Here is a 22614-nt window from a genome sequence, read left to right as displayed (position 1 = left end):
AACATGACACCGAATCCATAAACTTTAAATCCCTAACTCTTAATCTCTAACCCCTAACCCTAACCCCTAAATCACAACCCTTAAACCAGAATCCCTAATCCATAATCCCTAATTTCATAATCTATAAACCTTAAAATTGTAACTCCTAAACCAGCCTTAAATCCTAACTTAACCATATACCCTAAACTATATATATATTAAACCATAAACTATAATGACAATTAATTAAATATTTTAAAATTAATACTATCGTATCCTTTACAATTATATATGAAATTATTTAATATATAAATTAAAAATCAATCAGTCATGTACCCAAAAATTTTTAAGATTATTTTAAATAATAGTATTTTAATTTTTCCATTTTTAACAAACATTTTTCTATGTTTTTTATTTGAAATTATTTCTACGTGTCATTATTTCAAATTTATACATTTTTAACAAATATTTAATTAAAAATAAATAGTAAATAGACAGATAAAATTTTTTGCGGCGCTTTTTCAAAAAAGCCGCTAAAGCCCTGAGCATTAGCGGGGCTTTTTCAAAAATGCCGCTAAAGTCCTGAGCATTAGCGGCGCTTCTTCAAAAACGCCGCTAAAGACCCTAGCATTAGCAACGCTTCTTCAAAAACGCCGCTAAAAACCCGAGCATTAGTGGCGCTTCTTCAAAAACGTCGCTAAAGCCCCAAGCATTAGTTGCGCTTCTTTAAAAACGCAGCTAAAGCCCTAAGTATTAGCGGGGCTTTTTCAAAAACGCCGCTAAAGCCCCGAGCATTAGCAGCGCTTCTTCAAAAACGCCACTAAAGACCCAAGCATTAGCAGCGCTTTTTCAAAAACGCCGCTAAAGACAAGAGCATTAGTGGCGCTTCTTCAAAAACGCCGCTAAAGCCCCAAGCATTAGTGGCGCTTCTTTAAAAACGCAGCTAAAGCCTTGAGCATTAGCGACGCATCTTCAAAAACGCCGCTAAATCCCTGAGCATTAGTGACGCTTCTTCAAAAACGTCGCTAAAGCCCTGAGCATTAACGTCGCTAATGCTCACTTTTAAAAATATTTTTTGTCCAAACGCCACTAAAAATGCCGTTAAAAGCCTGTTTTGGTGGTGTCGGTAGGAGGAAAGGGGAACTATGAACACATACTATCAGGGATCGAGCGGTGTGTCAATGCAGAAGACAACCAAAAACTTACAACAACATACACTAAAGATGAAATCAGAGAAGCAGTCTTTGACATGGGACCAATAAAGGCATCAGGGGAAGATGGATTTCCAGCATTATTTTATCAAAAATGCTGGCAATTGTTGAAGAAGAAGTCACCTCATTTTTCTTACGAATTCTAAACGGAGATATGGAGGTTAGTCCAATAAACTCTTCAAATATAGTACTTATCCCAAAAGTTAATAGCCCTTCTGATATGATGCAGTTTTGGCCGATTAGTCTCTGCAATGTACTTTATAAAATTATAACAAAGGCAATAGCAAATAGATTTCAAAAAGTTATTGGTAAATGTATTGATGAGGCGCAAAGTGCCTTTGTGCCTAGTCGGTTAATATCAGATAATATGCTACTAGCATATGAAGTACTACATAAGTTAAAACAGAAGAGATTAGGGAAAAATGGCCGTTAAACTTGATATGAGAAAAGTATAAGATAAGGTTGAATGGAGTTTTATAGAGGAGATAATGATAAGGATAGGGTTTGATCAAAGTTGGGTAAACGCCATTATAAAATGTGTTACCACTATTTCTTATTCGATAATCATGGGCATAGCGGGGATAAAGTTTTACCAGCTAGAGGACTTAGACAATGTGATCCACTAAGTCCGTTCTCATTCCTTTTATGTGGTGAGGGCTTATCGAGTCTATTGAGGCTAGCAATGAAAGGAGGCCTTTTAAAACGAGTTAGGGTTAACAGAAATGGTCCACAAATATCCCATCTTTTATTTGCTGACGATTGCATATTGTTTAGGGAGGCAACAGGCAGGGGTGCTAATCTTTTCAAGGACATCCTACGTGAATACAAATCTTGTTCGGGTTAATGTGTTAACTTTGACAAATCAACAATATTTTTCAGCAAGAACATGTTGGAGGATAGGAGACAGGTTGTCAATCTGTTGAGGGTACACAGTTCGAATGAACCAGAGTGATACTTAGGGTTGCCTAATATGGTGGGTCGGAGGAAAAATGAATCTTTCTAAAATCTAAATGACCGATTCAAAAAATGTATTGACAATTGGAGTAACAGGTATTTATCGTCGGGAGGAAAAGAAGTATTTATAAAAGCCATTCTTCAGGCTATACGAACTTATATGATGACTTATTTTTTATTACCTAGAGTTCTATGTGATGAAATGGAAAGCATTGTAGTAAGATTCTGGTGGTAAAAGAGACAGGGTAAAAGGGATATTCATTGGTGCACTTGGAAAAACCTTTGTTCTTTAAAAGAAAATGGTGGCTTAGGTTTTCAAAATCTTGGTCAATTTAATATTGCGTTATTAGCTAAAAAAGGTTAACGTCTCATAAATTATCCAAATTCTTTATTAGCCAGAGTTTTTAAAGCAAAATATTTTTCGCATTCAAGCTTCCTAAAGGCAGAGTTGGGAAATTTACCTTCACTTACCTAGAAGAGATCTAGGCAGCAAAGGGACTTCTTCAAAAAGGAATGTGTTGCAGAGTGGGCAGAGGAGACAACATTTCTATCTAGGAAGACAGCTGGATACACGGGATTGATAAAATTGACAAACAAAACAGAATAAACAATGGGGAATTACAGTTAGTTTCGGATCTTATTGATAATAAAAACAGGAAATGGAGGTCGAATTTGATAAATAGTACCTTTCAAGAGAATACTCAAAAAATTCTACAGATCCCTCTTGCAGAGACTGAGCACGAGGATACTCAAGTTTAGAAAGGAGAATTGTCTAGCGAGTTTTCAATACGCAGTGCCTATAAACTATTACAATATGCTAATCTGAATCCTATTAATTATTTATTACAGACCGAAATAAAAGAATTTTACAAGAAATTATGGAGCCTATAACTGCCCTCAAAAATTGCAATTACTATTTGGCAGATTTCCTGAGATTATATCCCTAATCTTGTTAATCTCAAGTACAGGAAAGTCACTTCAAATGATAGATGCCCTCGTTGCTGCTTATGGGCAGAAGAAAGCCTTCATGTCTTCCGAGAATGCCCTATAACAATAGCAGCGTGTTTGGTTCGCCGTATTACCCAATCCATTACGCCCCGATTACGCGCGTATTACATTACGCCCCTAATCCCCAAATTCCCGTGTTTTACAATCCGTTCCCAAATCGTTGTATTAGCCATTACGCCCGGCCTCCCTCCCCATCTCTCTGTTTTACCCTCCCTCCCTACCCGACCCTCACCTCTTCCGTCCTAATCATTTTCTCCTCCCATTTCCCACTGATTCCGTTGATTAATCTGTCGTCATCGTTTCTTCTCGTCTCGGCATCAAATTTCCCTTCCCCATTTCCTCCCAACACTATCTGCTCCGCACACCAAAACCCTCTCTTTTTCTCTTCAATATATTCACAAAATTAGAAATTCTAGCAGCAGCAGCCAAAACAGTAACCAGCAGCAGCCCCTCTTTCTTCTCTTTGTTTCGATTTCACACTTCTCATAAATGGAACATTTCAATCAGAAAATAGAAAAGAGAAATCAGTTGCATGAGAAGGAAAATTACTAAGGTTGTTGGTTTGCATATTTAACTGGGTTAATCTTAGAAATCTTGAGGGAGAAAACTTGTGACATAATGCAGACTATTAGTTAGAACAGGAACTATGTTTGGTGATACCCTCTGAGAGTAGTAATTTTTGGTAATAGAGAGGATGGTTAAGCAGTACAACTTTCGATTATGACTGCAGGAGGGTCTGACTAGGACATTCATTAAACATTGGCTTAGGACTAATAACTATTTGTGTGCAAGAAGGTAGAAATATTTGTTAGTAAGACTTCTTAAAAATTGGATGTAGGGTTAATAGTATTAAGAAAACTGTATTAGTTGTATGTTTGGTGCCGCCCTGGTCTATGAATGGTAATTTGCTCTTTAGGTGGGGATTTTGATGATTACCTGATTTTGGTTTATGCCTGTTTTTGCAAGCAGCATTTTGGCATCTATGTTGAAGCTAGTAGCCAAAAGAATGGATGCTTTATGCTTGGTAGCAGTTTTGAGTAGTATTGAAAATTTTAGAAGGGGACAAAGATAAACACATACACACACATCGTGTAGGTGCAAACCTAAGAAGAAGAATGAAGTTCCTCTAGCAAGTATCTTAGCCAAATAAGTCCACAGAAGAATGAGCCATAGCTGTGTAGCCTTATTTGGTACTTGGTCTTGCAACAAGGGCCTTCTTCTTAATCTTCCATGATAAAGATAGTTGTAGAGATATCTATCAATATCTTGAGGGTGGCAGTGAGTGTTATACAATTGATGACTATTTAGGTTGATCTGATGTATTTGAGAAGTATGTCGTAAATAAAAGTAATATGCTATGTTTACAACTGATGGGAAATTTTGAAGTTCAGTGATGTAATGAGGTCAGAAATTTCCATGTCAAGATAACCATGTAGCATTTCCAACTTTTTCTATAACGTATCAGCAACTAGGGCTGTTATTCTTTTATTTTAGTCATAACCTTGGTGTTTGTTATGGTCATTGTAATGTCATTGCAAAGGCCGATGCATAATTTGGCTCCTTTTAGAGTTTCTGATTGTACCGGATGCACATCTGCCTTTGGAACCTCGAGTCAAAATGAAATGTTATGATCTTTTCTTGCCCTAGATTATTGAAACCTGTCCGGATAACATGATTAACACCTACTTTTTAGATGCTTTAAGCTTGAACATGCTTTATTGTTCTTTCATAAAACCGCAAATTTGTTGCTCATGTCTCAACAATAGATATGAAAAAATTTGGGACTTGTTTATGTGTAATTTCTTTTTCCTTTGAAAACTGTAAGTATAACTCTTAAAATTGCTTCTGTACCTCTATGTTTAAATCATTGAAATTGCATTTGCTAATTTTTGAACTCATTGATATTCTCTTCAGTGGCTCTTTAAAAACATTGGTAAGAAGGTGAATAAGTCAGCTCTCTCTAATGGATCTGCAATGACAGGTACACCGTTTCTTGTTCCAGGTTACTATTAATACTCATTGGGCTAATTTTTGTTTTCATTTGTGCAGATAAGAGTACATCAGCACCATCAGGTGTTCCGACTACTTCTCTTAAAGTCCTTCGTCCAGATACATCTCAGATGGTGATTTATGATCCAAGGCAGCATCATGGTACAAGCTTTTGCTTGAGTAAAAATATATGCCTGTGATTTTTCAATGGTATTCTATTTTTTTTAGCAACTTCATTGGGCCACGAATGGATGGAGTATCTCATTTTGTCATCTTGTTTAATTATGGTGTTGACTTGTTCATATACATTGGTCATTAGCAGTATTGAACTTGAAACTAAAGATATCCTTTGAGTAGACTTATGCAGTCATTTATGCATGAAATAGGCATATGATTCTATAGAAAAATTAGACCTCATTGCCTCAATAATCGTGTGGTTGTTTCCAATAGTTTTTTAGTTTCCTTTGCTACTTTAGGTTGTTGTCTTTGTTTTAATTAAAGTCTTATCTATTTGCTTTGGTCATTAGCGAGATTGCAATAGAAGCTTTCAAGAAGTCCTTTTTAGAGAATTATGTGGTCATCTGTGTATGAATATTCAAGCACTGCTTTGATGTGATTAACAAATTTACTCTTCTGATTCTTTCTAGTGAACATCTGATGTAATTTGACTTGGAAATGAAATTAACCAAAACTATTGTTATTCATGTAAGTGATACGGGAAATGAGAGCAATTAAAATGCTCCGTAGGTTTTGTTTGTCTGATCGAGCTCTTCATTCTTAGGTGAGGTCATATGGCTAATTCTGGGATTTATCTTATTAGATGGTCTTTGATGCACACTGGTGAATACGAAGGATTATGAGATGTGCATGCGCCCGAGTAATTTATAAATCAAGCCTAAATCATTGATCTATAAATAGCAAAGCAGTTTTACTTAAAACTGTCATATATATCCAGGAATATGCCTATTCATCTTTGTATAACTACCGTCGTGAATCTTGGAAATGGCAAACCAAATATGAGTATTAAGAGAAAAGAAATATAAAATGTATTAGAATGGTAAACGATAAAGAGAAAAGCTCAAGTTAGCCAAAGGGCCAGGCATTGAAAAGGAAAAGGAACCATAGAGATTCTCCAATTTTCAAAGTCAAGGGTGTTGGCTTAGAACGGGTCAAACATAAACATGTATCTCCTATGCTACTATTATGCGTTTAGAAGTGGTGACCCCTAACTAGCTTATAACTTTGTTGAAAACAGTATTGTATTAACTTCAAGAGAAATGATGCTGGGTGATCGTGTGGTGCAGTGTAGTTATATTTCCGTTTTCAATATATTAACTTCAATAGAAACGGTGCTGGTTGATCATGTGATGCGGTGCAGTTATACTCCTTGGTGTAACTTTTAAGGAATTATAGCTGTTAGGATTTTACGTTGTTTCTTTTTTCCATTCCCTTTTTTGTGTAATTTCCTCATCAAGATAGAAGAGGGAAGGTTTTGAGAGAGGCTGGGGTCGGATGTTTAATCTATATCGGATATGTACAACGAATTATTTTATTTTGCTGTTCTTTTGGGCTTGATAATGGCTTTAAAGGTCACCAGCTTTTAGCAGTTCTGCTCATTTACCTTCCGGCAATTGACATGACTTAGAGTGGCAAATGTTATGCTTTTACCTCTTATAACATTGAATTGTATGCTTGTTGAATCATATTGAAATGCTAGATACTTAACTGACTAAACTTGTTTAAATGTAGGAACTACAGTTCCATCAAACACCACTACTGCAATTCTTGCTGCTCCCAATTTGTCAAATCCCATGGCTACAGTTGTTGGTGCTACTTCAAACCCATTAACCTATAATTTGTAGTTGAATTTGAATTATGATCCAAAATGCAACATATCAATGATGAAATACGGCGATGCATCTGCTTGAATTTCTCTGTCTAGTTGGCCTTTTAAGTCCCTTCTGATTTGGTATCCTTGAAAAATTATTTGTTTTGCACTCTTGGCATTTTAATATCATATTAGAATAACTAGTTTATAACTTTAGAGTAATGATTAATTGTAATTTTACCCATTTTTATATATTTTTTTAATTTTTTAATTCATCACAAGGTTCATGCCATAGGGGCAAAGCTAAAATCAAAAAATAAAAAAGAACCTCATTGAGGAAGAAAATTCAGAGAATAAAGTAAGAAAACTAAAAAATATAGCAACTGAGAGAATATACAAATTTACTATTACGCCTCTATTCCATTACACCTCTATTCCAAACACAGTTTTACTATTACGCCTCTATTCCATTAGATTCAACCAAACAGTTGATTTGCTATTACACCTCTAATCCAATACACCTCTAATCCAATACACCGAACCAAACGTGCGCTAGAAGTTTGGCAATCGTTAAACTTATCATGGGTTATGAATAATATGAATCAAAATATATGAGAGTGGCTAACCTGGGTTTTTAAGAGAAGCAACAACAACCAATGTCGACTCTTCTGTTATGCTTTATAGCTGATATGGTTCTCCAGAAACCAACTCATACATGAGGGGAAAAATACAACAGGAAGGGTTTTAGCACAAAACGTTCAGAGGTATATGGCAGAATATGAAGGAATAAAAGTTTTGAAGAATAATGGAAAAATGAACAGAAGTTATAGAATATATGAGGACATATCGAGAACAACGATCCATTTTGATGCAGCGTTCGACAATAGAACCCTCAAATCAGCGACAGGTCTGGTGGGATGGGACTTGAGGGGAAATTTACTGGTGTTAAAGGCGGTTATTCATAGCAATGTCCCCTCACCTTTCGCAGTAGAAGCATATGCATGTTTAGAGGGTACAAAGTTAGGGATTTCACTAAGAACACAATCAGTTAAACTCATGGGGGACTCTAAAACAATAATAAAAAAATGTCAGACGACTTCAACAGACATGTTTTCAAGAACTTATTTTTCAGCATATTCATAGATCAAAAAACTCGCATGCACATAGACTAGCAAAGAATGCTCTTGATAGAGAAGAAACCACTTACTGATGGGAGAAGAACTGAATCGACATGCCTTTGCCTCGGAAGGAAACTGGTCAAGGAATCCAGATTGAAGGAGCGGATGAAAGAAAAGTACTCAAAGCAGATAGAAAAATAAAGTTTTATCTTTTGGGAACAGCTATTGACAGAACGGATGGGTCTTTGGAAATGACTACTCGACAGATTTTATGGTATCCAGCCGTTTTTGAATTGACTGTGGTAGGTATAATTGATTTCTTTTATTTTCATTTAATGCTTTCTGTTTTCCATTAAGTCAGTAAGCAACTAGCTAGTTAGGAGGTTTTCACTTCTATTTAGTGAGGCCCGATTTTGCTCTTTCAATTTTTGATGTATTTAGTTTTAGGCCCATTTATTTAGGCCTTTAGTTTGTTTTATTCTATCTTTAATAAAATACCCAGTCATTTTATTCAAAAAAAAAATCCAAACTCATAATCTAAAATATTTATTTCCAAAACCAAATGTCCCAAACCCAAACTAAAATAAACTCATTATATCCCCAAATATCAACTCCAAAATAAATAAATAAAAATTTAATACCCAAATATAATTTGTAAAAATTAAAAACCAAATCTAAAATTGAATTTAATAAAAATTAATTTTTAATATATAAAATTCTTAATAATTTTTAATATAGAAAGGTACTTAATTTTTGTTGGGTTTTTGAGAAAACGGATTAATTTAATTATGAGTTGCATCTCAACTACCTTCACCACGATTCTTCTGAATGGGTCTTAACTCCAAAGTTTTTGATCTTCTCTAGCAATTAGACAAGGGGCTCCCCTTTTGTCACATGATTTCATTATGTGTACGGAATTCCTAAATTTGTAAATTCTCCAAGCACTAGAGCAAAGAATGTGGAAACCGATTCGTGTTTCAAGAAGTGGTCCTTGGTTCTCTCACTTAATGTTTGCAGATGATGTTATACTTTTTGCCAAAACAAACTCCAAAACGATGGAAGCCATTGGAAAGACTCTTCAAAACTGCATGAGGGTATCACATCAATGCACTAGGATTGATTGCAAACTTTTTGGGGATTAGAGAGACCTGAGATCTTGAGAAATATTCGGGGTTCCCTATACACTCTAGGAGGGTGACTCGAGGAGATTACGATTTCATAATTGAGAAAGTTAGGAGTAAGCTAAGAGCCTAGAAAGCGAATCTTCTCTCCCCTATCGGGAGACTTATTCTTATTCAATCTACGATGGCTACCATCCCAAACTATTTCATGCAATTCCAAATGCTTCCACATTGTGTTCTAACCAATTTGACCGCATGAACAGGCCTTATTCTGTTCAAGAAACCTAAATGTGGAGGGTCTTTTTCCTCTCTATTCTAATACTCAAGAAGAGATCAACCATTTGTTTCAAGAATGCCTTGCCACAAAACGCCTCTGAGAGAACTTTGCAACTACAGTTACTCCCCTTCTACCTCTCTTAGATGGTAAGATTTGATCTCCTTGAATCTTTCATCTAAGTTGTGGATTACCATCTTTGCCATTGCTTTATGAGAAATTTTTCTGGTTAGGAATGCCTGTGCTTTTGGAAACTTCTGTCCTATAAGGAATTTTCTAGTCAGAGTCCCTTCAGCAACAGAGGAATTTTTGGCCATTTCCTCTTTGGTTAAAAAAGTTCACCTTCCATCTTTTATTCCAGTGTCCTGGAAACCACACCTATGAATTAGTATAAACTCAATACGAATGGATCATCCTTAAGCAACCGAGGAAAAGCGAGGGTGGGAGTCCTAATTCGTGACCACAACGAGAATTGGATTATTGGAGCTTATTTACATATCTTAAGGTCAACTAGTGTGGAAGCTGAACTCTGGGTCCTCAAGAATGAACTTTAGTTGGCTATTAGCCTAAATCTCGATAACCTTGAGGTCGAAGTTGATGCTATCACCATCATTCACTTAATGAAAATTAAATTAACTTCTAATATTTTATCATCACCTTTGATTGATGAGTGCAGGATACTCCTCCACTCTTTGAATATTGGCACCTTAAGCTTATATTTTGAGAAGGGAGCAATTGCACGAACTCATTAGCTCAGTTAGGGAGCATTGTTCAATCCACCTTGCCCTTGGGTGATTTAAATTTCCAGAATTTGCTTTGTATTTGCAACTTTCCTCCTAGTTGTTAAACCCTAATAATAGCATAGTTGTGTTATATATCCGACAACTTTTTAAATTAGTGTGTAATGAAATCTAGTTCCTTTTCCCAAAAAAAAAAAATTCTTTGTTGCTGATGAGAAAAAATAGCCTTGAAATGTTTAATGTAGTTTTGCTAAAAATCCAATCTAATATCACTTATTGAACTGAAAAGAAAAACCTGGGATTTTCAATCCTTATAATTTGATGGAGATAATGATATTTAGCATAATCGTATATTAAAAAACATAATCTTTTTGTTTTATAAAACAATGATACAAGTATACAATGAAATACCCTCCCCTTTCTCCCTAACACAAAAAATGTATAAAGGTATATAACAACATGAAGTATTCATAAAATTTTTGCTTAAACTTTTTTTTCCGTATACCATTACATTTTGATAAGATTAGTAATTAATTTCATATCATATATATTATAATAGTTAAGAACCACTTTAAATGTGGCTTCTTTTTTATTGTGTATATGAATAAATCCCAACCCTCACAAAGAAGTCTTAAAATCATGCATAGTTACACATGCCATAAACGCAATACTCGCCGCGGTTACACCGGTGGTTACAAGCTCCGCAATGTCTTTTGTCGAAAGCAATCTCGACGCACTCTCCCCGGCAGCAAACCTGGGTGAACTTGCACTTCCTCTTGCATGCACCGCAGTTGTGGTTGTCGGTCGCCAAAAAGACACATTTGTTGTTGCAGCAAGTGGAGGTGGCGCCTTCTAGGACGTAACAAACCTCTTCATCTTTGTGGCAATGGTCGGCAGCTCTAGGGTTTCTATATCCTTGCTGGAGGAAACGACTTACCCTTTTGGGACTCCCCATTGGTAGTACGGGTGGTCCAGCGTCTCTGAAAGTCGTTAATGGAATCAGAGAGTTATCTTCGGCAACGGCACCGATGGTTTTCATCGCTAAAGCAATTGTTACAGCATAGGTGACGAAAATTTTGGCAGCTTCCATCTTGTTTTTTCTTTTTGTGTGTGTGTGTTTGGGTCTTGGGTTCTTTAAGAGAGTTTTTTGATGGGTTCTCCTCCTCGTTTTTGTGAAGGAAATAGGACAAGTTTGGAGATATTTGGTGAAGGGAAATGGGAGGGATTTGGGGTTTATAAAGGAAATAAAGGGCGGGGTTGACCAAAGAAACGGGAAAAATAGGTAAGGTGCATGGGAGGCGAGGCTCTTTGGGATTCGAAGCAAAGAGTATGGTCGAATTCTAAAGCTTAATTAATTGACTAATCAACTTTTAAGAAATGAAATACATTAGAAAATGTAGGTTTTATACTTGGTAAGCTAATCAAATTATTGTTGCATTCATCCCAAGTTAGACGTTTGTTGAAGTTAATTATATTAGCACTTATAGTACCTTTTTCTTAAATTATTAATTAATTAGGGCATAGGGAGGCGCTTAGGGGCTAAGTTATATAATTATTTTAAGATTAAAATTCAATTATAAATTTTTGGGACTAAAATATAATTTTAGTACAATATTAATTTATAATTTTATATTCTTTTAAAAATATTCTATTGCAAGCTAAAGCTGCTTCTTACCCTCGGTGCCGCCCCTAGAGGCAGCAAGTCTGGACCTGGCATTGAAAATTTTAGATATTTTTATATTTTAAAAATAGTAAAAAAAATTATTGATACAAAAACATGTAATTTGGTCACTTTTTCTTTTGATTTTGGTGATTCCACTAGGCATGACCCCTCATTCTAAACTGCATCATTAATTATTATCATAAATTTTTATTTTAGTCAATTATTTAAAAAATTGTTACAATTTGAACATTGAACTATTTAAAATTTTAATTTAAGTCATTGGGTTATTAAAATCAATATTATATGACTTTCTTTGTTTGCTCTGCCTGCACCAATCGAAAGTTCTCTTTCATTTTCTATTTTATAGTTTAGTTTTTTTTCATGAAATAGCTTTTGACGTTACAAGTTTACGAAATCAAATTTCAAATAGCTTTTTTCTTCGATCTTTAGCTCTAGCTGTCAGATTAAGTTGGATCTAAGGTATATTCTTCTCTTCATTGATGGGTACTAATCCACTACACCGGTCATTGAATCATCACTTGGAGCTCGCTGATGAATTTTTTTTTTAACTTAACAGCCCAATGACTTAAATAAAAATTTTTGAATAGTTCAATGACCAAAATGAAAACTTTTGAATAGTTCATTGACCAAAATGAAAACTTACCAATAATTTAGTGACTAATGGTGTAGTTTACCCTATATTATACTCTATTGACAAATAACTAAAATATTCTTTTATGTACAAAGTAATTTATATTATTACGATGATATTTTTGTCCTTTTACATTTTATAAATCAATAAAAATTCAATTATGGTAAAATTTGAACCCATTACACAATAAATTTTAAAAATTTACTTTATAATCTAAACCAAAACATCATTTAAATTTTATATAAACTTTAATAGATATATTTATTACATATTTTATTCACACATGGGTATGTGATAATATAATTTTTTAAGCTTAAAAAAATTGTATTGGTAATTAATATTTAGACACCAACAACCTATCAAATTCATTTACATCTATATATATTTTAATTTTCAATATTTAAAACTTTTGATCTAATAAAATTACCTGTAAACTAAGATAAAAATGCAAGTAAAGACATTTATATCTCTTTCTTTCACTTTCGTTTTTCAAAGTATCGTTTTTGGAAATATGCAAAGAACCTTAATATATGGTATTTCAATATTGCCTCAATGCATATATTTATGTTTTTTTAGCTCTAAGTATAACTTTAGAAATTTTTTGGGGAGGTGATTCAAGCTTATTGTCTATAATTAAATAATTGTTTTGTTGTAACACTAAGCTTGAAGCATGTGCTAGAGGTACAATCACATGGAATGTGAAAAGTCAAAGCCCCCCCCCCCCAACTTTTTTGAACCATCGATGAAGTGAAAAGATTCAACTAAAAGGTGCTCCTAATATGAAATTTTGCCTTGCCGTTTGGCCAAGCAAAGTTGGAGCATTCCCATTTAAGAATTTTAAGCCACAAAAAGGACTCTAGACAGCTAGCTGTTACTTGAAAGTGTTGATTAGAGAAACCAATACTTGAGCTCAAAGCTTAATGTTGATCTTATGAACATAAATGTAAGTTAGCTAGCAATGAATCATATTTGGTGTACATATATTTTTTATTTGATATTTTCGACACCAAATACCCAAATTTAAAGTGTAATTAAATAAAATCTTTAAATTAAAAATAAAATTATTTAAATATTATTATTTTTTATTTACAAAATTTAAATCCAAGAGAGGTGGATCGAAGTCGTTAATCATTCCATTCCACCTATCAACGCGCGTGGATGTGTTAATTGTGTAGCAAGTAAAAAAATTTGCTATTATAAGAAAATAAAACAAGAGAGTGCCAAGTGCCACGATAGTGAAAACAATTGAGAAATGCTTTTTTTTTCTCTCTTTTTAAATACAAGAATAGGACAATATTTGAATAACAAACACGATTAGCGCGATTCGAATCTATATCGCACTTGAGGCGATAAATATCTTAACCATCAGGTTATCATATGGGGTTCAAATAATAATTTAAATAATTATTAAACAGTTAAATTAAATAATAATTCAAATTATCATTAAAATTTTCAAATATTTATTTTCATCCAATTTAACTCCAAATATGATCTAATTGAGTCTCGATTTAATGAGAATCGGTGATGACATTTAATCAATTTTCATTGGATTAATGACCCAAATAGCTGAAAATGAATATCTGAAAGCTTAATTAATTATAATAAAACAAGTTTAGATGATTGTTTAATTAAGTTTTATTTTTATATAATCCATGTATTAATTATGAAGGAAGCTTAGATGAAAAAAATTCCTCATAAAAATAAAATCTAAAATAGCACTCGATCAAAGTTTTAATCGAAAACTAACAATTAATTAAATCCTCGAAATTATTTTTTTCCACTAAAGCTCCTAACGTCTCATTAAGTGATGACATGGTAGTTAACATGATGGATGATGTGGCAAATTCATTATGTGGAAGTTGGCGTAGCAGCTAATATGGCAACTAAAGTTGAAAATTGATGGCATTGTAGTTGACGTGGCAATTGATATGGACACTTGATGTAACGATTTGGTTTCCAATAGTATTAGAAAATACGGTTTCAAGACCCCATTTCCATAAATCGAGCCCGAAATATTTAATAAAAATATTTACAGAATTATTAGATAATTAAATTTAATTTCGGATAAGTGATTTAGCCGAAATTGTATTTAATTAGGACCTAGAGACTAAATTGTAAAGTCTAATAGCTAGAGGTTTTTAATTAGAAATTGGATTGAGGACTTAAATTAAAATTAACCAAAGGCCCAAAATAGCAATTAGACCCTATGTAATTGAGATTAGTGGACGATATAATATCATTATGCTTAATGGGTAAAATTTAATAAAATTAAAAGTAAAATCGGTGGAAAGAGAGAGAATTTTGATATCTTTCAACCGAACCAAAGATAAAAGCAAGAAGAAGATGCCATTGAAAGGGTTTTCAAAGCTTTTAATTGATAATTGGTTAGTGCAATTTAGTCTTTTTCTTGTAATTTTTATGTTTTTAAGATCATGGGAGCTTAATCTAGCTAACCCATGTATCAAATTGTAAAATTGTTAGAGTTTTAAAAGATGTCGTTGAGAATTAAAAGTATTAGGTGTTAAATTGATAGGTTTTAAGCTTAGATATGAAAAAGGCCTAAATTGTAAAGCTTAATTAATAGCTTCGTACATTAGGGACTAAACTAAATAAATTGTAAAATTTGATTAGAAATAAAAAATAAAAGATCCCTAATGAACAATAGTGAAATCAGATTTTAATTTGGAGTTTTAAATTGAAAGTTATGTTAGTCCCGATTTTAGAGACTAAATTGAATAAAATACAAAATTTGTATAAAATGACAATTGATTGTGAATTTGGTTGAATATTGATGGTGTTGTATGTTTATGTTAATTCGTAGCTAACGTCGACCCAAATTCCTCGAGAGGGAAAGGAAAAGCTAAAGCCATCAACGAATAGCTCGAAATTTTTGGTTTGTATTTCTATAATTCAAATCACTTCAATTGTTGCATATTTATTCTATTTTGCGTGGTAAGATTATGAGGTGAGTGGAAATTGATTGATCGAATTGAATTGATATGGTTTTGATTGATTATTGAGATAGAGGACTAAATTGAATAGAATTGAAAATATTGTAACTTGATGAAAATATGAAATTAACTTTGAATTGAGTTGATTCATCCTATGATACATATAAATTGATGGTTTTGTTGAACAATTGAAAATGATGAATTGTGAAATTGAGCTATATTCAGAATTGGATAATCGATTACCCTATTAACTATTCAGGTAGAGTCGGATATAATTGGCATGTCATAGGATAGATTGTAATAGTCCGTTTCCAGTTAAATCGAAACAGTGTTTTTGGGACCACAAATTCGAAGTCGAAAAAAATTATTTTTTTATTATTATATGGTCTACTGTATGATAGAAATACAATATAAAAATTTCGTTAAGAAATTTTACCGTTTACATACCTAATTTGATGAAAAGGACTAAATTGTATTAAGTGCAAAAGTTGAGTTCTAATAGCTATTGGTATTAAATAGCTATAAAATTTAAAATTTGAGGTCCTTACATAGTAAATAGGCCATTTAGAGTTGTTAGTAGATAAGTATGAATAGTCATCATTGGAAATTGAATAAATTATTAAGGGTAATTTTGAAAATTATCAATTAAAGTTATAATAAATAAAATAAAATAATCTATTATCATCATCTACCACCAAAAAAAGAGAGAGAGAAAAACCCTAGCCATGGAAGCTTGGGATATTAACAAGCTTGTTTTGCTCAATTAGGTATGTATCATTGTCTCGTTTTTTATGATTTTTATATTTTTGAGATCATAGTAGCTTAATCTAGCTAGCTCGGGGATTAAATTGCAAAATTGTTAAAGTATTAGGGTTTTTCCATTGATGAGTATGCTTGAATTTTGAAATTTTATGATAGAAAATAAAAGGTTGTTGTTAGATAAACAACTTTTGTAAAGAAAATTTTGATGAAATTATCAATTAAGGATTAAATTGAAAAAGATGATAATTTTATGGTAAATTTGTGAAATTGTGAATTATGTGGGCTGCTATTATTATGTATAAAAATTGACTAGGCTTGAGTAAGTATTAAATTGCATGAAAGTCATTTTCTGAGCTTAGGGATTAAATTGCAATGAATTAAAAGTGTAAGACCCGCTAATGATATTATATTATATTTAAATATATATTTTGGTAGAATATAAGCATTAATTTTTCATTCATTTTCTTTTGACATGATTTTACGAATCTGGTTTGCAATAACACTTGCCCTACCAGAGGTTACACGATAATTTTCATGTATTGCGATCTGCCAGTTCAATGCTCATTTCATTGGAGGCAACGCCATGAATTCATTTCCATGTATTAGACCATGTTATTCATTTCAAAAGTAAGGGGTAGTGGCTTAAACACGAAAGAAGCTTCTTACATCTTAACACGAACAGACCAAACCAGACTAATTACAACAAGCATTCATCACTCTTGTACAAACATTTCAATTTACAGAATATGTATACTTGCCTTAAACCAAACATAAACAAAGACATTACACACACACATAGAGTAAGAAGGAACCCACTAGAAAATGCAACAAGTTCAAAAAACAGGACTTTTGCCCTTATCACGAGAACCTTCAAGAGTATCTTGAGTTATATAATATAAATAGCTAAACTTATTAGATTGTATACCACAAAACTAAAAAAAACTTACAAGAAACATCACAAAACCCAGATTCAGGAAGTTTCCTTCCTTACACTCAAAACAAACGCTTAAGCGTGCAGCCCTAAAGCCACATAAATAACCATGAAAATAACCTAAGCTTTATTAACATTTACCAAGTGCTAAAATAACGAAAGAGTTGGTGAGTACAGTGAACCCAAATCTTCAAGCAGGTCTCTGGTCTTAGGCTTTCCGAGAGAAAAGTGAAAAGAAAGTTTGAGAAGAAAATGTGAATACAAGAGAAGACGTAAAAGCTTGATCAATAAGTTAATACCAACTTTATACAAATAGACACGGAAGTTAGGTTTAGTGGATAGATCTGATTATCTCACTAACCTTCTCGATTTTTGTGACTAAGAACTTTCTCTCTTAACATAAATGCGAGCCTTATTGACTACGGTAACTTAGTTTTATTCTAACCAATTCTCATTTGTCTAACTAAAATTTTCAACCAAAATAATAATATAATAATATAATAAATGATTCTATCAAACTGAGGGCTTAACATATTCATCTAACAGCTGGGGTGGCGTATACTTTTTAGAAAAGTTCGCCAAACCATTAAGCTCACCCATCATAGGCTTCACCCAAGGGCGCACTCATAGACTTACATACTTAGTCACAATTAATACCTTACCCAGTCAAAACTTTCTCTAAACATTATACTTCCATAGACAGTAACCGGATCATTAGGACTATGCCGAGCGGGATGTTACATGTGTACTCAATATCTAGACAAACCATGTTTCCAAGATGTCAACCATTTTTCATCATCAATCTATATGTGCAAGCATGCTAAGACATTAGCAACCAACCTATCCAACAATACACATAAATGATCAATTCCAACTTGTAACACCCCTTACCCGAGACCATTTCCGGAGTAGAGCTCGAGGCATTACTTTATTTAACTTATTAGTTCGGGGCATAAAAGTTTGCTTTTAAAATTTATCTCACTATCTATGATAAAGCTGTCCACTCGCGCAGCAGTCACTAAATCATTTATAACTTGAGCTACGGAACTCGAAATTTAAATCTGTAAATTTTCCATGAAACTAGACTCATATATATTCTTACCATAAAATTTTCAGAATTTTTGGTTTAGCCAATTAGTACAGTTTATTAGTTAAAGTCTCCCCTATTTCACCACTCGACTGTCCTGACCTCTTGCCACTAAAAATAAGTTTTCTCATTGTAGGATTTTCATATGATGTTATCACTTCTTTCTATAGAAAATAGACTCAATAAGAAATCTAGACATATAAATTACAACTCATAAATATTTTTTATAATTTTTAGTGATTTTCTAAACTCAGAATAGGGGACTCCAAAAACGGTTCTGCCCCTGTCTCACCAAAATTCATATATCTCAAAATATAAAATTCCTTTTGCTAAACCGTTATTTTCCATGAAAATAGACTCAACAAGCTTTCATTCTATATATCATACACCCTCTAATTTATTTTATACTATCCTAAGTTATTTTTCAAAATCACGTCACTGCTGCTGTTTGAAATCTGTTTCTTTGCAAATTATTACTCTTTCATGATTTCTATGCATAATTTATCACATAGACATGTATAACAACAAACACCTTCATACTTAACCATTTTGACAACCATTCATCTTTAGATATTTACACATCATTCTTTAGCAAAATCATAATACAACATTCAAAATAAGTAAGTCCCTATACATGCCATAGTTCAAACATAGTTCATCATAAAATACCGAGTCGTTGTGGTTGATAGTGTGGACGATCTCCGACGTCTTTAGGATCCTCGACTTTGATTAATAATGCTATATAAAAAGAAAATAAACAAAGTAAGTATAATGCTTAGTAAGTTTACAAGTAAATAAATAACAACATTTAAACAATTAATAATACTCAAGTGACATAATCTTTAATTTCCTCTTTACTTATTTCCTTACTCGTTCTCTTGCTTGTTTACTTAGATAACTCATAATTATGACTTGCTTTTCTCTTGCTAAAACGTTGATTTTCAATGGTAACATAATATACTCTTAACTCTTATAACTCACTTGAACTTGCCATTTATGCTTTTAACTGAACTTTCATGAACATAAGTTATTTACTAGCCCGTTGAGCCACATTGGAACAATAAGGATACTTGGGTCTCTTTCTGATAATAACATGCTAAAGCCATGTCCCAGACATGGTCTTACATGGGATGTTTCATGTACTACCAAAGTCATATCCCAGATATGGTCTTACATGGGAGTTCTAATATCGGTGCCCATGCCATGTCCCAGACATGGTCTTACGGGGGACCTCTCATCTCGGTGCCAACGCCATGTCCCAGACATGGTCTTACATGGGACCCCTCGTCTCGGTGCCAACACCATGTCCTAGACATGGTCTTACATGGGCCCTCTCATGATTTCAAGGATGCTAATGTCATGTCCCAGACATGGTCTTACATGAGATCTCTTTACCCAAATGTCATGACATTTGTATCCAATACATTCCTTATGTTTTAACGGGACTTTTTAATATCAATTCTCTATCGTCTCATACTTGAGTCAACATCAAATAAATTCATAAAATAAATACATAATTGCTGGAAAATAACAGGATTAATAATAATTATTAAAATATTGAATTTATTTACCGTAACCTTACCACGGTACCAAATATAGCCAAATCTACCACTTAGTCTTCAATCTTATTCTTTCCTCGATCTAACCTCGAATCCCGTTCTTCTTGATTATGAGCTTGAGAAAGTGTGAAAACCCTAGCTATGGTGTCCTTCAAATTTTGGCAGCAAGCTTTTTGGGGAAGATGATATTTTTTGCCATCTTTTTCCCTTTTTATTCTTTTTATTATTCAATGACTAAAATACCCTTCATTAAAACTTTAGTTATTTTTATCTATGCATGCCTATTTTTGTCCATGGAAATTTTATGGTATAATTACTATTTAAGGACCTCTACTTTGATTATGCACTTCAAATAAATCCTTTATCATCTAAAACTCATATTTACCCACTTTTGCAATTAAGTCCTAATAGGCAATTTAGGCATGCAATCAATAAAATTTCTTATCAATACTCTAGTACTTATATCTAATCACTCGATAAATCATAAAAATTAATAATAATTTTCTCTTTAAATCAGATTTGTGGTTACGAAACCACTATTCTGATAACCTTAAATTTGGGTCATTACACAACTTGCTTGCCCTTTTCCAATCATTTAAACATACCATTATGTAACTTAACCACATGCTATTAACACTATCCTATTCATAATTCATGGAAATAACCTATTTTACTTTGATTTCATATCATTCAACTTATTTCCATCTACTCATTCCCATTTTTTTCAGCCACCGGGGCTCGTTTTCATTTTATTTACTCAATTAGCAATAAAATTTCAGTATTATACATAATTCAATCCAATAGCATCAATTGATATCACATTCATATCATTTACCAATTATACATTTTGAAACCCCTATTAACTTGACTCAAACTCATACGGATACTCGGATCATCTAACAAAAACACTAAACAGGCACCGAAGTGCACCATCGGATAAATCGAAGTAGGGTAACTGGCACGTAACCTGCATACTGGTGTACAAAATGCATCCTGACGTACAAAGCACATACTAGCACACGAAGTGCATCTTGGCATACGAAGTTTTCCTAGGCCCTAGCGCATAAGCGCATAATCCCATACACAAACCAATACTATGGCATGCCAACTATATCCAACACAGCCCAAATAGCTAATAAGGTACCAATATTCAACTTATTTACAATTTAGTACGATTAACATTTATCAAACATATTCACTATCACAACCCAATCTATTAACATATCATATATACTTCATGTCATTCAATACATTGTCACCCAATCGTATAGCACATATCATAATTCAAACACTTCATGTAATTTTACATTTTGTTCAATTTAGTCCTCTATTTCAGCAATTCACAATTAAGCTCAATTCAATAGCTCATATTATCACTAGATACTCAAATTATATTTATAAAAGCAGTTAACATGAAGATGCAAGCAATCAATACAAACCTAAATCATAAATTTACAAACCGTTGTCTCGCGTCACTTGTCAACAACTCTCGCTTTTCTTTTCCTTCTTAAAGGGTCCACGTCGATGTTAGGTACGAATAGTCACAAAACATAACACATTATCAATTTCTATCCAATTCATAACCAAATATCAATTTACACATATTTTTTCAATTTATTCAATTTAGTCCCTAAAATCGAGACAAACATAACTTTCAATATAGAGCTTCGGATTAAAATATAATTTTGCACATATTCATTAGGGACCCTTTATTTTCTATTCCTATTGAAATTTTAAAACAATTTTACATTTTATTCAATTTAGTCCCTATTGTACAAAACTAACAATTAAGGTTTACAATTTAGTCTTTTTCATAATCCAAGCTTAATTTCTATCAATTTAACACCTAATTCATCCAATTCTCAACAACGGAAACTTATCAAAACTTAAAAAATTGAAAAAAAAAATTGATACATGGGCTAGCTAAATCAAGCCCCCATGATAAAAAAAAAATCTATAAAAATTATATGAAAAATGCTTAATTACCTTAACAAATGGTTGACCGAAATGAAAATACTAAGAACCAAGCTTTTCTCTTTTCTTTGTAATGGTTTCGGTGGCTTAGGGGAGGAAGATGGCAACTTCCGACTAAGTTTTTTTCTTTATATGCAAAGATTAATCTTTAATTAATCTTAACCAACCTCAATTTATTCTTTAATGAAACTATTTTAATTAATAATTTAATCTTAACCAATTCATCATAACTGTCCACTGACTATATAAAAAAATGGTCTAATAACCATTTTAGTCCTTGAGATAATTGCTATTTTACTCCCCAAATCTTTTCCTAATTAAAAATATATAGTGATTAAACTTTTACAATTTAGTCCCTAGGCCTTAATTAACTACAATTTTGACTAAATTACTTATCGGATTTCAATTCATCTATATAATAACTTCATAAATATCTCTATTTAATATTTACGGACTTGTTTTATAAAAATGAGGTTCCGAAATCATATTTTTCGATGCCAATGGAAACTAGATCGTTACATGCATTTTAACCTTTTATCACTTATTACCTTTTTTTATTTCCATTCATGGCACTTAGCACATCAAAATTTCCATAAGTCATACTTATCATTCATGATTATTAATTATACATGCAACATTTTGCTTGCATGCAACATTTTTGGCAAAATAAAAAATTGTGATTTAGTCATTGTACTCTTCACCTTCATTCAATTTAGTTCAACCAAGACTCCCTTGAGACGAATTCATACTATTTATGATTATCATGCCAAATAATCATTAATAACTCCTATTTTCTATGGTCAAATCAAATTT

At 32.8% G+C, this 22614-nt stretch overlaps 1 protein-coding gene and 1 long non-coding RNA gene across 3 annotated transcripts; both read right to left on the bottom strand.

Moving 5' to 3' along the window:
• Positions 1 to 1046: 1046 nt before the first annotated feature.
• On the bottom strand, positions 1047 to 8405 carry LOC107922338 (uncharacterized). 2 transcript variants are annotated; one of them, XR_005909281.1, is made up of 4 exons: positions 7596 to 8377; positions 2831 to 3189; positions 2606 to 2707; positions 1047 to 1332 (listed from the first exon to the last, which is right to left on the bottom strand). It is a non-coding gene; the product is annotated as an uncharacterized lncRNA (long non-coding RNA). The 2 variants fall into 2 exon arrangements; XR_005909282.1 differs by lacking the exons at positions 1047 to 1332; positions 2606 to 2707 and having other exon boundaries at positions 2785 to 3189; positions 7596 to 8405.
• A 2237-nt stretch (positions 8406 to 10642) lies between these two features.
• LOC107921847 (stigma-specific STIG1-like protein 1) lies at positions 10643 to 11418 on the bottom strand. Its single transcript, XM_016851682.2, has one exon. It carries the CDS (start codon positions 11310 to 11312, stop codon positions 10860 to 10862), a length of 453 nt encoding a protein of 150 aa, XP_016707171.1. The 5' UTR covers positions 11313 to 11418; the 3' UTR covers positions 10643 to 10859.
• Between the last annotated feature and the right edge of the window lie 11196 nt (positions 11419 to 22614).

Source organism: Gossypium hirsutum, chromosome D01 (assembly GCF_007990345.1).
Source record: "Gossypium hirsutum isolate 1008001.06 chromosome D01, Gossypium_hirsutum_v2.1, whole genome shotgun sequence".
Classification (NCBI taxonomy): Eukaryota; Viridiplantae; Streptophyta; class Magnoliopsida; order Malvales; family Malvaceae; genus Gossypium; species Gossypium hirsutum.
The sequence above is the reverse complement of the archived record's forward strand: the minus strand, read 5'-3'. Positions and strand labels throughout refer to the sequence as shown.